This window comes from Carassius carassius, chromosome 2, assembly GCF_963082965.1.
Source record: "Carassius carassius chromosome 2, fCarCar2.1, whole genome shotgun sequence".
NCBI lineage: Eukaryota > Metazoa > Chordata > Actinopteri > Cypriniformes > Cyprinidae > Carassius > Carassius carassius.
The window spans coordinates 43,665,743-43,683,522 of record NC_081756.1 but is presented as its reverse complement, the minus strand read 5'-3'; the positions used below and the strand labels follow the sequence as shown (position 1 = coordinate 43,683,522).

Below are 17,780 nucleotides of genomic sequence, written 5' to 3'. Positions count from 1 at the left end.
TAAAATTGTAAACTTTCACAGTTTAAACATTTGCTATGTTATCTATGTTCTATTGTGAATAAAACATTGGCTCATGTGATTTGAAAGTCTTTTAGTTTTCATTTTATTAAAATTTAAAAAACGTCCCAACTTTTCCGGAATTCGGGTTGTATATATATATATATATATATATATATATATATATATAAGGATTAATATTCAGTAACTTACTTTTTTAGACACAATAGTCCAATTACTTTGTCTATTTTTTGCTCCTCCAATAAAAATCTAAACAAGCTCAAAGCAGAATCTATAGAAGGACATTTCTGCCTTGGAATGAACATATAAAAATACAATTTCGACTTATTTCCTCACAATTCTGAGTTAACATCTTGCAGTTCTGTTTTTGTTTCCACAACAGATTAAAAAATACAAAAGGTTATTGTAACTTTTTATCTTACAATCATGTCATGGCAATTAATCAGTCTCACCTGTTGCTTGTTAGTGCTTTGTTCATCTGGGTATTAATTTTGTTTCATTTGCACTTTGTCAGTCAATGTTTGCTGTTAGTTTTGTGTGCCTTCCTGGTCCGTGTATCTTTTGGTCATTTATTTTTCTACTTAAAAAGAAATAAAAAGAATGAGAAACGGATTGATTTTCATGGTTTCGTTTTTTTAACAAACAGGAAAACATTTAGCTAGATTTTTCGAATTTTTCTTCATGGGTAAAATTTTTTATAATGCTTCAATATTTGTTTTGTGTGGGCGGCACTGAAATGCCCCTTTCATCCCTTCTGTACTGTACCGATATGCGGCAACCATGAGCTCAGTTCATTTTCAGCAGGAGAGATGCGCCAGGCGAGCTGAATTTATTAATCCTGCGGATTCTTGTGGTGCTAACAAGATTAAATGTATATATATATATGTGTGTGTGTGTGTGTGTGTGTGTGTACAGGTTCATCTCAAAATAAATTTATATCATGGAAAATGTCTTTATTTTTGTAATTTAATTTAAAAAAGCTAACTTTTTTATATTCTAGATTCATTGCACACAAACTGAAATATTAAAAAGAGTTTCTTCTTTTTTTTCTGATGGTTAAGCCTTACAGCTTAGGAAAATAAAAATTTAGTATCTCAAAAAAATTGAATATTTAATTTTGAGCTTGATTAGTTTGATTAATCTTGAGTGTAAATACATGGTACCTCTTGGGCTAGTTTAGAACAACCACAATTATGGGAAAGACTACTGAGTTGACAGTTGTCAAGAAGACAATCATCAACACCCTCCACAAGGAGGGTAAGCCACAGAAGGTAATTGCTGAAAGGGCTGGCTGTTCACAGAGTGCTGTATCAAAATATATTCATAGAAAGTTGACTGGAAGGAAAATGTGTGGTAGGAAAGGGTGCACAAGCAACAGGGAGGACCACAGACTTGGGAAGATTGCCAGGAAAAGCTGATTCAAGGAAGGGAATGTGAGGAAGTTGTGGTCTAATGGTTAGAGATTTTAACTTGTAATCCAAAGGTTGTGAGTTCAAGTCTCGGGCCAGCAGAAATTGTAGGTGGGGGGAGTGAATGTACTGTACAGCGCTCTCTCCACCCTCAATACCACGACTGAGGTGCCCTCGAGCTCCCCATGTCCACTGCTGTGTGTGTGTGTGCACTTTGGATGGGTTAAATGCAGAGCACAAATTCCAATTATGGGTCACCATACTTGGCTGTATGTCATGTCATGTCATGTCACTTTCACTTTTTCAAGAACTTGGTAGAGCTTCACAAGGAGTGGACTAAAGCCAGAGTCAGCGCATCAAGAGTCATGACACTCAGACGTCTTCAGGAAAAGAGCTAGAGCTGTCACATTCCTAGAACCAAGCCACTCCTGAACCAGAAAAAAAACATCAGAAGCATTTCACCTGGTTTAGGGAGAAAAAGAACCGGACTGTTGCTCAGTGGCCCAAAGTCCTCTTTTCAGATGAAAGTAAATTTAGCATTTCATTTGGAAATCAAGGTCTGGAGTCTGGAGGAAGACTGGAGAGGCACAGAATCCAAAGTCCAGTGTGAAGTTTCTGATGATTTGGGGTGCTGTGACATCTGCTGGTGTTGGTCCATTGTATTTTTTCAAGTCCAAATTCAATGCAGCTATCTACCAGGAGATTTTGGAGCACTTTATGCTTCCATCTGCTGACAAGCTTTATGGAGATGCTGATTTCATTTTGCAGCAGGTCTTTAGCCCCTGGCCACAGTGCCAAAACAACTTCCTTGTGGTTTGTGGACCATGATATTACTGTGCTTGATTGGCCAGATAACTCACCTGACCTGAACCTCACAGAGACTCTATGGGGTATTGTGAAGAGGAAATTAAGTAACATCTGATAAACAATACAGAGGAGCTGAAGGCTGCTATCAAGAGAAGGGTCTGGCTGCAGACTTGCACTTGCACTCTCAGACACTTGTGCTTCCGCTAGCGACGTCACTTGCAGTCTTTATTTTTTTTATTTTGTTCTATTTATTTATAACTTTTTGTTTAAATCTCTCAACATTTTACAGCAGTAGCCAGGTGGTGAAGACAAGAAAAAAGAAACTAAATTACAATGTCTCTTGCAATCACTACTTGCACTGTCCACTACCTGTGACGTCACTTGCAATCAACACAAATCGTGCATGTTGCCAATGGAGACAAGACGCTGTGGTGGTGATTAAACGATTAAAACTAAATAAGTAGGCCTACTACTATGATGTACAGGGTCCTGCAAGAAAAAGACAAGACCGGCAAATCCGTGGCCACAGAACAGCAGAATATGAATGCAATGCACAAAGTCTTTCGTTAAGCGTTTTCCTCCTGTAGAAAAAAACAAACACTTAATATGGCATAATGTATTAGGATACGTTAAGTTCAATTAAAAGACCAAATTCGATATATAGTTATTATTTAATGTACTACAAGGCAAGCAGATGGCTATGAACACAATGCGAATGCTTAATGTGGCCTAATAACAGACTAAGATGATAAAGACAATTCAGTAGGCCTAGCCTATATGTCTTGTTGTTGACTCAACGTATACATAGACCAGCAAACATGAACGTGCATTATGAAATGCATTAAGTGATCAGCTCTGTACAGGCAAGCAGACGAGTACAGAACGCAGTGCGTTAAATTGTACATTAAATGTTTTCCTCCTATAGAAAATCATTATAAATTAAACACATAATGTAGCTTAATGGACAAAGACAGTGATATAAACGAGTTGTAGACAGTTTATTCTATATGGAAAAATGCTTAACGCGAAACTTTGCACGTAGCGTTTATTCACAACCACAGCTTCTTGTCTCCATTGGCAACAAGCACGACTTGTGTCGATTGCAGAAAGTGCAAGTAGCGATTGCAAGTGACATTGTAATTTAGTTTATTTTTTCTTGTCTTCGCCAACCGGCTACTGTTATAAAATGTTGGGAAATTTAAACAAAAAGTAAAAAAAAAAATCAATAAAATAAAAAATAAAGACTGCAAGTGATGTCACTAGCGGAAGTGCAAGTGTCTGAGAGTGCAAGTCTGAGAGTGCAAGTGCAAGTCTGCAGTCAGACCCTCTTGGCTATCAAAGCAACCTGGGCTTCAATAACGCCTCAGCAGTGCCACAGGCTGATCGCCTCCATGCCATGCCATATTGAAGCAGTAATTCATGCAAAAGGAGACCCAACCAATTATTGAGTGCATAATTAATCCTGCTTTGGAGATCTTGAACATTTCTGTTTTGTAAATCTTTTTTTGATTGATCTTTGAGAAAATATTATATTATTATTATTATTATTTTATTTTCACGGCTGCTGCATGTTACTGACAAAACAGAAATTATGTTATTCAATATCATTTTATTTTTACTGTATGTGATCTACAATGACATGGAAATAGGCCTATGATAACCTACTGATTTTTTGCCTACTTATTTTATTCTATGCCTATTTAAGAAAAAACTCACAGGTAGCATGTTCATTTGCTATAACAATCAACAGCAACTGAAGCTATATCTCGAAGAGCGCAACAAGTAGCCTACTGCACTTCTCTGGGATGCCAATAACAGCGAAAGAGCTTCAGCTCTGTCAGTTTTGGTTGTAAAACACAAGAAAATTTTAAAAACTCTGTTGTAAAATAAAGAACCTAACAGGGTTTGCTTTCTGCCATCTCATTCTGTTTCACTGAACTTCTTTCTGAAACGTGTCAGAAATGAACCAGGTGCATCAATGTCTACTTTTTAAAAGAAACAATTTAAATGGAAAAAAAAAATAATAATTTTATGTTAATGCAATTCATATGAAACCACCGAGAGGTGCAGTGTTTCCCGTCTGAACTCATTATCTGTAATGTGGTCACACCCACACTATATTCATACGGTCATCCACAGAATTTGTAAAGTATAGCCTATAATTTGGATTTAAGAATTACTGTAAACTAATTATGGTGAAAACTTAAGTAAAGATTTATTATGTATGTATAATTATTATATTATTTTATTATAAATATGATCATAAATATATTTATGTGGGGTTAGGTTTTTACCATCAAACTGTGTTATGTAAAAAAAAAAAAATTCTGCTGTTGTTTTTTAATTCAAACATTGAGCATCACGTTAGTTAAGTCAGGCCACGTTAGTCACGCTTGCATCAGCTGACAGTCAGCTGTTCCTGACGTGTACCAATCCAGTCTTGACACCTATCACCTGCAGTCTATTTAAAATCCCATTATTCAGTGTCTCTTCCATCGCATTGCTGTTTGCAATTAACTGATCGCATCACTGCTTGCAAATTAAACTGTAGCAGTTTATTTCCGAACATCTGAAATCCGCATCTAAGATAAGTGAATGCATTTTAATCCATATCGCTGTGTATGTTGCCTGGTGGTTAACATGGTTTTGCATCGGTCGCTCTATGGCTTCTATACATAGGCTTATAAGAACGTGACAAAAATAGCCACGTTTACATGTATTTTATTTCTTCATTCAGATTAAAGATTCGGTGGACCACATGAGATGTTATCTAATCCTATGTGTTGTTTACATGTGCTCGTGCTTCGATTTTGGGACATAAGTGGCTACGATGACATGCAAATTACCAGAGGCGAAAAAAAAAACGGGGTTGCATTAATATTTTTAATAGCTGCTCGCACTTGCTTGGAATTAACAGACTAATATTGAACCTCTAGTGTTCATTCGTGTGCTCAGTCATGTGGCCTGAACACGATCACATACACACTAAGGCTGTCTTCTGTCGTACCACGTGGGGTGGTCGGGGCCATTAAGTATACCCACTTGTTTTGTTGCTTCGCAAAATCTGTAATTTACTATCATGAATCGTTGGGAAACTAGTGATTCTTTGTTGTAATTGGTGCATTATCAGTTCTGTCATCTCACATTTCTCCGCCCATCATCTACTGAGTGCGTGTGTCCGCTGCAGCAAGAGAACTCCGCTCAAATGTAATCGGGTGCACCGGGACATTTCTTGTCCGGTTGAGTGAGAGCTGATCGTCGAAGCGAGGTAATTCACCCCCACTTTAGACACTGTTTCTAAATTACACCAAACTGCAAAAAAGTGTGAAGTGGCGCTATGCACTGCATCCGCCAGCTGCACGCAAGAGCAGAGTCTCCCACACAGCACTGCGTTTGCGCAACAATGTAAAGTGATAAACCACTTCATCCATTCAGCTGTGACACAGAATTATTGATACTGTCGTGTCGCGTAACACATGAGAACATTAAAGGTTCTGTAGTGTTGCTGGCTGAAAACATCCACAATAATGTTAATGGTATGAAGAGGTAAACTGGAAAACACCAAGGTATGTCAATTCAGCAAGGGGAAATAACTGTAGCCTAAGACCTTCTTTAATGCAGCTCTGAAATGAATTGTATTTTGATATTAAAAAAAAGGTAAAATACTCGATTTCTCACCAAGTTTTGTTAAAACATGAATCACGAGGGGGCAGCTTATAAATGCAGATAGTGCTTGCAATCTTACAACATTTATAAATGCTGTTAAGCGGTTTATGAATCTGTAATAGTTCATACAATGACAGGCAAATTTTGGTCAAGTGTTGTCATTTTATTCACTATCAAAGGCTGCATCCAAAAACTGAAAAATGCTGCCTTCGGAGGTCGCATTCCAAGGTAGGAAGGCATCAAGGCACGTCCGAAATCAATGTCAGCTTCATTTCCTGTCTCCTGAGATGACTTCACCTGGCCGTTTTTTTAAAGGCAGCATACTAGATGTATCCTTCGCTGCCTTTAATATCCCACAATCCCGTGCGTTCCATTCTGTGACAGTTAAGCCAAAAAATAAAGATGGCGTCTGAAGTTGCGGTCGGTGGTCAGTTTGTGTGTAAATGTTTCTGAACAACGTTTTCCACTCATGTAATTTCTAGCGAGAAATTAATATTGCAGTAATGAAATATCCACCTGGTTATAACCAAAGCTCTCTATATTTTGCTGTAGATCATTAAACCATTACTCCGCCTCAGAAGCCTGTCCGAAATCCATTTCATGAGGTGCCTTCTGGCAAAAACGCTGCCTGCAAAGTCATTGACTGATTAGACAGCAAGGCAGCAAGTCACCTGCCTAAGTTGTTGGACGCAGCCATAGTGTTGTTTCTAAGCTGAAAAGCAGTTAATTGTGCTTCATTTATTACATCAGCTTTCTGCTCTGGTCATGAGATTCCAGATTCCATTCTAATGTGTGTTATTGTATAATTGGAATTTTATCATCTTTGTCCACTATTTCCCAGTCTCTACTGTAATGTCAGTGCTGTCTAATCACTGATTGCACAGCGTTGCCGACATCACATTCCCATTCTGATGACCGACTTTTGATGTGATTACATGGATACAAGTAATCAGTTTAACATGTTTACATGGCAGGATTTTAAATTAGTTCGGTTATAGAAGGTTATCCTACCTCTCAACAGATTACCATTTCGGTTTAGGCATTTTTATTCTGACTGAGGTGTTTATATGGAGCATTTTCATTCAGATTGGATGCCATTCTAAGTTTCCGAAGGGTGCATGCTCCCCTGCTTCCCCACACGTTTGCTTAAAGGGGGGGCTACAATGGTGTTTCATGGATTCAGAGTTGTTCAGTGTTAAAGAGATGGATTTTCATGCTAAACATGGCCAGTTCAGATGAGTGGAGAAATCTTACTTCTGGGTGATACAAGTTTCGGTAGTTTTTTCGATGATGGATCTAATGACGTAGATGATGGTGGAACCCCTTATGAGCATTTCTCTTGGGAAAGCACGCCCACGCACATGTCGACCAGAGGAGAGTGAGACCTCCCCATAAACACGCTCCATCAGGAAATCGTTGGCAGCGCTGCATAGGATTTGTTTGAGAATGTCTCCAAACAAGTGTTTTGGATGTGAGGGGGAAAGTTTGCCACGTTCAGCTTCTCAAAGAACCTAGCGTTACATGGACCGTGTATGCAGTTGCTTTTCTGGGGCAGCAATGGAGAATAGCAAGTGTTGTGTTCTCGTCATTTCAGTGATTGAATGTTTTATAAACAAGACCAGGTTGACGCCAGATTTGCACATCGTTTGCTATTAAAAACATGGTAGAAGACCCCAGTCAGGTAAGTACAACTGCATCAGATTTCTATCTTTTGTTGGAAATCAGCACATAAGTGAACATATGTTATGGAAACAACGCAAAACATCAGTATTAAAGCTCCGCCCACAGCATGCCTCCAGGAGCTTGGTTTTTCCAGAGAGAATCGGAAGTTGTATTTTTGTTTTGCAGATATGACCAGGCTGGGTACTTTTGGAGATGGGGATTTGTACTGCTCTGTGGGTATTCGGGATTGGCATGAGATTTAAGCATTTTAAGAAACATGCTTGTTGCACATCCTCAGTTGCTTAACTTGGGGTGACGCTTCCCCCTTTGTGATTTTTACAGCATGGTAAATACATAAATTGGATAACACTGCCATCATATCAGACTGCTGCTGCTAGGGGCGTATGCTTCCCCGTTTACAATCACAGTTGCTTAAGCATTTTAAGAACATACTTGTTGCACATCCTCTATTGCTTAACTTTGGGTGACGCTCCCACCCCCCACCTTAATGTGATTTTTCAGCATGTTAGACTTAAATTGAATGATATACAAACTACCATCGTATTAGGCTGCTGCTGCTGCTAGGGGTGTATGCTTCCCCCTTAATGTGATTTTTCAGCATGTTAGACACTTACATTGAATGATATACAAACTGCCGTCGTATTAGGCTGCTGCTGCTGCTGCTGCTAGGGGTGTATGCTTCCCTCATACAGTTCATTCAAATATTTTTGCATAAGCAGCTATGATGATCCCATCATCCCTCCTTCACCTGCCGTGCACGCCAGTCCCATGGCACGGCCAGCGCACTACTCTGGTTCGGCGGAGGAATGCAGCGGATTCTTACTTCAGTGTTCACTGGTCCTGGAGATGCAACCGCTCTCATACCCAATGGATCGAGCTAAGGTAGCTTTCATTATCTCCCAGTTGCAAGGCAAGGCATTACAGTGGGCAGATTCTCTCTGGACCCAGAATAACCCTGTAACCCAGTCATATTCTAGCTTCATCGAACATTTCCGAGAAGTTTTCGGCAAACACGCCTGGGACTCCTCAATAGGTGAGAGACTATACAATTTGAAACAAGGGAATATGTCTGTCAATGATTATGCCTTGCAGTTCAGAACTCTGGCGGCCTCTAGTGGGTGGAATGAACAGGCCCTTCTCACTACCTATCACCAAGGATTGGAGCACAGAGTGCGGTTGCATCTCGCGGCATACGAGGATACCATCGGCCTCGAGCGATTCATCCAGCTGTCCATCCGCTTCGCCACTCGTATGCAGTCGTGCTTAGAAGAGCACCAGGGCCAGGCGCATTCCTCCTCTCCGCTCTGCCGACCAGAGAACGTCAGCTCCCCAGAACCATCCTTCCTTCACGATATCAAACGAAACCACTCACCACTGTTGTGACACTTACTGCGGCTGATGTGTCTCTTCCAGTTTCCGCCCTCCTCGATTCTGGGTCAGCCGGCAACTTCATCTCCGGCGCCCTCTGCCGTCAACTCAGGCTCCCAACCTCGGCCACGCCGGCCGCTTACCAAATCCACACCATCACTGGCAGGCCGTTAAGCAAGAAATATGTACGCTACTGCGTGGGCCCAATCTCCCTCCAAACAGGACTCCTTCACCACGAGGATATCTATCTGCTGGTTCTGGAGGATTCCACCGCTGACGTCATCCTAGGGCGCCCATGGTTGGAGCAGCACAACCCGGTTATCTCCTGGAAGACCGGAGAAATCCTGAAGTGGGGCGAAGCCTGCTTTCAATCATGTATCTCCGGCTGTCCAGTTCCCGTGGAACGTCCCCCCGAATCACTACCAGTCTACACCACCTCTATTGAAAGCCCTGTCGTCAAACAGTCCATCTCCATACCCCAGTGCTACGCCCCCTTCAGTGATGTCTTCTGCCCGAAGCGGGCCTCCAAGCTGCCTCCACACTGGCCATGGGACTGTGCAATAGATCTGCTGCCGGGTGAACCAGTGCCTAGGGGACGGATCTATCCCCTATCCGTTCCCGAGGAGAAGGCCATGGAGGATTACATCAGGGAGGCGCTAGCTCAAGGATACATTCGTCCATCTACCTCCCCTGCTGCTTCGAGTTTCTTCTTCGTGGCCAAGAAGGATGGAGGTTTACGGCCATGTATAGATTACAGAGCCCTCAACAAGATAACTCAGAAGTTTCGCTATCCACTTCCCCTCGTCCCAGCGGCCCTAGAACATCTCCATGGTGCCACTGTATTCTCCAAGTTGGACCTCCGCAGCGCGTATAACCTCATCCGGATACGCGAGGGGGACGAGTGGAAGACAGCTTTCATCACCCCTACTGGCCACTACGAGTACTGCGTGATGCCGTATGGGCTAGTAAACGCCCCCTACGTATTCCAGGATTTCATGCATGAGGTGCTCCAGGATTTCCTCAATCAATTCGTCCTAGTTTACATCGATGACATCCTGATATACTCCCGGAGCCAGGCCGAACATCGACACCACATTGTGGAGGTCTTGCAATGCCTGAGGGACTTCCAGCTCTACCTAAAGGCAGAGAAGTGCTCATTCCATCAGCCCTCAGTGCAGTTCCTTGGCTATACCATCGACCGCAGTGGCATCCGGATGGACAAGGGGAAGGTAAGCGCCATCCAGGATTGGCCCATTCCTACCACCATAAAGGAACTACAGCGATTCCTTAGCTTCGCTAACTTCTATAGACGATTCATTCAGAACTTTAGTACCATCACCAGTCCTCTAACCAACCTCCTTCGCCAGAAGCCCAAGTCCCTGTCATGGACTCCTGCCGCCACCAAAGCCTTCCAGGCCTTGAAGCTGGCCTTTACGCCCGCCCAACTCCTCGTGCATCCTAACCCAGATCTGCCATTCGTCGTGGAGGTGGACGCCTCTACCACCGGAGTGGGTGCGGTCCTGTCTCAGCAGCAGGGGACGCCCAGCCGCCTCCATCCATGTGCCTTCTTCTCCAGGAAGCTCAACCCGGCGGAGTTATATTACGACATTGGTAACAGGGAGCTACTTGCCATCAAGCTTGCCCTGGAGGAGTGGAGACATTGGCTGGAGGGAGCCAAACACCCTTTTCAAGTTCTCACTGACCATAAAAATCTGGAATACCTTAGAGCAGCCAAGAGACTCAACCCCAGACAAGCCCGTTGGGCGCTATTCTTCACCCGCTTCCAGTTCTCCATCACTTACCGCCCTGGGGCAAAGAATGTTAAGGCCGATGCTCTGTCCAGATGTTACTCACCCGAAGAGAGGTCTGAGAACCCCGAACCCATCCTCCCAGACAAGGTAATAGTTGCCCCTATCACTTGGTCTGCAGAGACCCTACCTCCAGCCGAAGCTCCTAACAACACTTCGCCGGGTTGCCCACCAGGACACCAGTACATCCCTAGGACACGTCGCACTCCTCTCATCCACGCCACCCATACATCACTTGGCACTGGTCACCCGGGGGTCAATGAAACCCTCTCGTTGCTACAGGAACGCTTCTGGTGGCCCAACATGGCCTCGGATGTCAGAAGGTACGTGAGTGGATGTAACAGCTGCACCATGTCCAAGAGTCCTCGCCATCTACCATCTGGCAAACTCCATCCTCTGCCCATCCCCAATCGCCCGTGGTCAAACCTAGGAGTGGATTTCATGACCGACCTTCCTCCCTCTGATAATAACACATGTATTCTGATTGTTGTGGATCGATTTTCTAAAGCTTGTCGTCTTCTTCCTCTGAAGGGTCTCCCCACTGCCATGGAAACGGCAGAACTGATGTTTAACCATGTCTTCAGGTACTTCGGCATTGCAGAGGACATTGTGTCGGATCGGGGCCCCCAATTCATCTCCCGGGTATGGAAAGCATTTCATTCCCTCCTAGGTGTGGCCATCAGCCTGTCCTCCGGCTACCACCCGCAGTCCAACGGGCAGACTGAAAGGAAGGTCCAGGAGATCGAACGCTTCCTCCGTACCTTCTGTCACGGCCACCAGAACTCCTGGAACCAATTCCTGGGGTGGGCCGAGTACGCACAGAGCTCCCTACGTCAACCCACCATCGGGACTCACACCCTTCCAGTGCGTACTTAGCTACCAGCCACCTCTCTTCCCCTGGTCTGGAGAGCCCTCTGATGTTCCCGCGGTCGACTATTGGTTCCGGGAGAGCGAGAGGGTCTGGGACGCGGCCCATCACCAACTACAACGGGCGCTCCCTAGGATGCAGGACGGCAGCCGACCTTCGCCGCTCCGAGGCCCCCCAGTACCAACCCGGTCAGAAGGTCTGGCTGTCTACCCGGGACATCCGCCTGCGTCTACCCTGCCGCAAGCTTAGTCCCAGATTCATTGGCCCGTTCACAATCACTCAGCAGATCAATCCGGTCACCTACAAACTGCAACTTCCTCCCGAGTACCGGATCCACCCCACTTTCCATGTCTCACTCCTGAAACCTCACCATCCTTCTGTTCTTCCCTCCACAGAACCTGGCGAGACGGAAGCCCCCCCTACTCTCCTCCTAGATGACGGCTCAGCCTATTCAGTCAAGGACATCCTGGACTCCCGACAGCGTGGTGGGCAGCTGGAGTACTTAGTGGACTGGGAAGGATACGGTCCAGAGGAACGCTTCTGGGTCCCACGCAATGACATCTTGGACCCCGCCTTGCTGGATACCTTCCACTCCAGACACCCCAACCGACCAGCTCCCAGGGGTAGAGGACGCCCACCACGACGTCGGGGTCCCCGGCCCTCAGGAGCGGGCCCTGGGGAGGGGGGTACTGTCACAAACACGCCAGGTTCCACCTCCACACAATCACGGCGCACACCCTCACCTGAATTCTAAACATCACCACCTGATCCTCATCACCTGTCATCCACCACTGCACCATAAAAGCCACACACACGCATCCAGTCATTGTCCGGTCACGTTCTTGACAAGATCATTCCTGCGCTAACTATTAGGACTAACTCCTCTTTACCTTCTCTCCAAGGATAACCTCCAAAGACCCTTCTTCCATCTTCTCTCCAAGGATTGCCTCCAAGATCCTCCAAAACCCCACGGTGCGTGTGTGTGGCCCCTTCCTTCCCGGCACGGATCCCAACACCCATCCACTCCTCACTTCCTGCTCCTCTGCTTGTGTCAATTCAATAAATACCATTCAAACTGGATCAGTTGTGTTGGGGAGTTTTGGCATATGGTTGTTTTGGGGGTTTGTCTTGCTGCTCTCCCCACTCTGTCCAAGCATGGCTGCATGGGCAGGCGTATTAGAGTGTTGCCCAGAACATAACCATACCGCCAACACTAACTGTATGCAATTATAATTGTCATAAATATACTTGACGGAAGAGGTCCTGATTGAGCATCGCGTTAGTTCAGTCAGGCCATGTTAGTCACGCTTGCATCAGCTGACAGCCAGCTGTTCCTGACGTGTACCAATCGAGTCTTGACACCTATCACCTGCGGTCTATTTAAATTCCCATTCTTCAGTGTCTCTTCCATCGCATCGCTGCTCGCAATTAACTCCCTCCTCCAACCCCAACTCCACCAACTGAACCAGTAATCCGATCTAACTTTGTTTTTTCTTTACAGTCTCTTCATTGGAAGCAGTCTCTTACATTTTGTTTACAACTCACGTAATTGTGAATTGTAATTATATATATATGCTTATAATGGTTCTGTTCTGTACCCCAGGGGGGTTTGTCTTGCTGCTCTCCCCGCTCTGTCCAAGCATGGCTGCATGGACAGGCGTGTGGAGTGTTGCCCAGAACATAACCATACCGCCAACACAAACTGTATGAAATTATAATTGTCATAAATATACTTGACGGAAGAGGTCCTGATTGAAGTTACCTGATTTTCTAATAGGCCTAGAGAATAAAATGAGTATAAAAATTTGTAGAATCATATTTTATTCCATGTCTTTGTAGATCACATAGACTAAAGTAAAATTCAAATGCTGTTTTATTGGTTCAAAACATTCAAAACAAATATTAAAGGGGTCATATGATGCTTTTTAAAAAAAACATAATTTTGTGTATTTGGTGTAACAGAATATGACATGCTTTAATGTTGAAAAAACACATTCTTTTTCAAATACTGTACATTATTGTAGGTCCTCTATGCCCCACCTCTCTCAAACGCGTTGTCCCTGCTTCTGACAAGCGCAGTCTGCTCTGATAGGCCACCTGACCCAGTGCATTGTGATTGGCCCGCAAGCAGTTGTCAGAAATGTTATGCCCCTTTCCATAATTGTGAGCTTCATCTTTCAAAATAAATGTAAAGACAGTTAATAACTTCCTTAGTTTTACCATCAGTAGAAGCCCGAAAGGGGAACAGAGTGATGTGACAGACACAGTGATGAAGTTCGTATGTGTCTGCAGTACACAAGCCATCGGCGGTTAAGGAACACACACGCGACGCGCAAAACTACGCATTTGAACAGTCAATAGCAAATACTTAATCTAATAAGAAAACATACGCTAGCTGATTCAGAAGTGCCAGATTATCATAGCAAGTCAGAATGACCTCCTCTCCTAGGATCATAAAACAGTCGTCCATTAAATGCACTGCTGTTCTGTTGTAAGTAATCTTAAAGATTCCTAAATGCATCTACTTTCTGAAGGCCAAATAAAGTGCTTTTGCTTTTGACTAGATACACAGCATCTCCCCGACATGACTGCTTCAACACTAACTGTGGTTACTGAAACCATGCCTTCTTTCTTTGTGTGAACATTTGGGCGGAATTACGCAAATATATTTCAACAAAGTGACCGGCATTATGCAAATATATTTCCACAAAGTGACATAGACATGTGGGGCATGTTTGAATGAGCCAATTTTAGCGGGGCATGGCAAAGTCTTAACTTTGAAAAAGAATATCTCTTTGTATTTGAGACTTAAGTCTTTACAACTTTACAGATCTGCTTTATGCACTAAGAGCTTGTAACACTCCAAAGAGAAAGGAAAAAATTAAATCGTATAATATGACCCCTTTAAAACATGATCTAATTTTTTGCACATAAACAAAAATACATTTTCGTTTTCAGTTACTAAAAAAAACAAAAATGGAAATCAAACCGTTTCTCATTTCTCTTTATTCTTTTTAAGTAGAAAATCAAGTGACCAAAAGACATGGACTCTTCCTGTTCTCTGTGTTTCTCGTTCTTTCATTTGGACTTTCAACAAACCCCTTGCGCTTTGATCCTCATCTTCAACATTCCTTGTTCCCCACATTACATCAAGGGGGACAAGTGAGTGAAAAACCCATATATCAACCACTAATATAAATATTTCTTACGCAGAAGTGTTTAAGGATATAGAAATTAAGAAAAGACAGAGGCTGCATGAGCAAGTAATTAATAAACCTTGGAGAAAGGAGAAAAGAGAAACATGTCAGACGTGACGTGCAGATGAAAGAATCAGAGGCAGACGGTTTGTGTCATGCAGTGTGCATTTCCTTTGAAGGTTAAAGACACTACGAGTGACTGCAGAAAGTGACCTTGCAGAAGATCACCTTTGGATCAACATTGCTCACAGCAAGTCGCAGTGGAGAGGTCGAAAAGTGAATAAAAGACTACAAGTGAATAAAAAAGCAGAAACACACATAAGAAGTGAATCATATTAAAACGCAGCCTGTAAACAGTGTTTCGAAATGAGCTGATAATGCACAAAAATGTAATTATCCATGCTTTATTTTCATTCATATCATTTGATGATCAATCTGGAATCACTTTTCATACCAATAAACAGATCAAAATCTAACAATCGTCTTCCAGTGTCAACAAAAAGCATGTTTCGTATTATTAATTCTTCTCAGTAAGTTCCGACTGGAAGAAAAAAAAGTGCATTTTAATTGCACTTAAATGTGTTTCTGTAAATTCTATAAGTACAGAATTACCCTGCCCTCAGACAGTACATTATAGGTAGCAAATGACATCAAAAGAAACCACAGTAACGGTCCAGTGAATCAGATGAGAGGAGGTTTACAAGACTGCCAACTAGTGTTTCTGCCACGACTCCAAAAGTCTTTCATTCAAACCAAAGCTACTTTACTGGTGCATTAGTAGTTTGATGGTGCATGTAATGTGACATGAATCTGAGTGATATAAAACTGGATGATTGAGACTACAGGAGTAAACAGATGACATTAAATTATGTGCATTTGGAACCGTTGAGCTCTGCATGGGAACTATACAAATAAGCCTGAGAACAAAATATTATGCTTACATATTTGCTCTTTGTTACATAGAGGGATGCATGATCTCTATAGTCATGTTAGCCAGTAAATGTGACTTTTTCATGTTATCTGTATCGACCCAGTATGCAAAATAAGCTGATAGGCCTATAATTGATTAATAAATTATGGCCAAGAGACCATAGGATCATTTATTTATTCCAATGGTAGTATGTTACGTGTATGTATTTTCTTTTCTTTCTTTTTTCCCTGTTGTTGCACCCGATTTAAATTGGATTGTTTTTTAGGTGATCTTTTTTTTTTATTAATCTCACAAAATATTGATTGATGTGTAATATCACCCTACATTTTTACTTAATATAAATTTGAATAATTATTGCTGTCTGCTAAAATGTCCTTATATGCACCCCTAGTTACATATATACCACATGTGTAAGAGCATAGAGCTTATCTCAGCTTAGAGCTTACAGTTAAACATTAATTAAGCTCTGTGGACCACATCTGTGATATACAGAGTAACACAAAACAAAATCACATTTACAGTAATGCACTTACAAAGCCTATGGAAGCCGGACCCTAACCAGACAATATACAGGATTTAAATATAAAATGATCATGCTGTTTTGAAAGTGCACCCACAAGACAACACATTGTGTTAAAATAGACTAGTATGTTAAAACCACTAAAAATGTCACATTTTTGACAATTTTAAAGCTCAAACAACAGACTTTTGTTCTGATTAATTTCTACAGATGCACATTTCTGCTTTAAACCATCTGCAATCTCTTGTTCCATAGACTTCCATTGTAATTCTTGTTTGTTTTAACAATATGAAGGATGAAATGCAGTTCTTTTTTGTGGTAGTCGACAACATTTTTCACAGATGCTATCAATAGATTAGCTTCTGCTGAACCCGGAACATTCCTTTTAACAGCCATGCTGTATGTTTTTCATAAGAAGTGTAAACCTGCGAGAAGAATGTGACATGTCCCACAATGGTTAACATTCATGCTTGCAGCTTGATCGGTCAGGTTTTGTAAACTTGTAGTCTCAACAAAGAACGTTCATTAATAATTAAAAGCAGAACGTCACTCTTCATCGTGCATTTAAAGTGCTTAAAGTTCACTCTGTGTTTGACACTTTTTTTCTTTTTACTCAAACCTTTATAACAATCCAAACCAGGCCATTTCACTTCTACTCTCTGAAAAAGCAGGAAATGAATTCTGATGCCCCGACATCTCAAGTTCAGATCGCTTTGTTCATGAAAACATCTGCTACTTTCTATCTCAAGGTTGTTCTATGTGTTTTTTCAGTTCTGAATAAATATCCACAGCCATTTTCATCTACATATTAACCCTATTAAAGGGACCTGATGATGTTTCTCTCACACTAAGACCCAGTGGTGCATGTGCTCTTCCAGCCAGCGCTGCAGAGGCTGTAGATTGAGCGGCTCGGCCTCTGCGTACATCTGGACGAGCTGTTCATGGAGAATGGCGAGCAGAGGCAGACTCACACTGAGCAGTTCGTACAGGAAGGCGTAATCCTCGACATTATCCCGCAGGTGGACTCCTGTAGCCCACACTTTACCATGCAGCCAGTTAAACACACGGCGAGGCACAGCACACACAGTCTGGCTCACATGCAACGGCCAGCGCAGGCTTCTCTTCAGTGAGGACAGGATACCTGGAGACTCGTCCTGGAGACGATGCTCACGTCCCTCTGGACTACAGCTGGAGCCATCGTGAGAGTCATCATTACACGTCTGAAGAAAAAAATAGGTGTGCTGTAAGACAACTCTAAATGAATAACAAAAAAAAAAAAGAGTTGAAGCATTAATGAGTTTTTACCTTGTGTAGAATTTGTGTACGTCCATTCTTTACTAAGGGTTTCCTTTGTGCAAAGTGGAGTTTACAGTACAACTTTCCTACAGGAGCAAAAGAAACTATTATAATCCATTAGTGTAAAGCTGCGGTCTTGTTTACTGTTTACTGTATATCCAGTGGACATGGCCTTTTCACCTAATGCAGAACGCTGATTTGAGCTATTC

General features: G+C 42.6%; 1 protein-coding gene across 1 annotated transcript in view; it reads right to left on the bottom strand.

The window, feature by feature from the left end:
* Window positions 1–15,783: 15,783 nt before the first annotated feature.
* Window positions 15,784–17,780, bottom strand: part of LOC132099092 (F-actin-monooxygenase MICAL2-like) — a 48,513-nt gene continuing 46,516 nt past the window's right edge. Inside the window, exons 18-19 of the mRNA XM_059505540.1 lie at window positions 17,581–17,657; window positions 15,784–17,495 (exon numbers count right to left, since the gene is read on the bottom strand). Of these exons, the coding sequence (XP_059361523.1) occupies window positions 17,118–17,495; window positions 17,581–17,657 (455 nt within the window). The 3' untranslated portion in view covers window positions 15,784–17,117. The remainder of the gene's footprint in view (window positions 17,496–17,580; window positions 17,658–17,780) is intronic.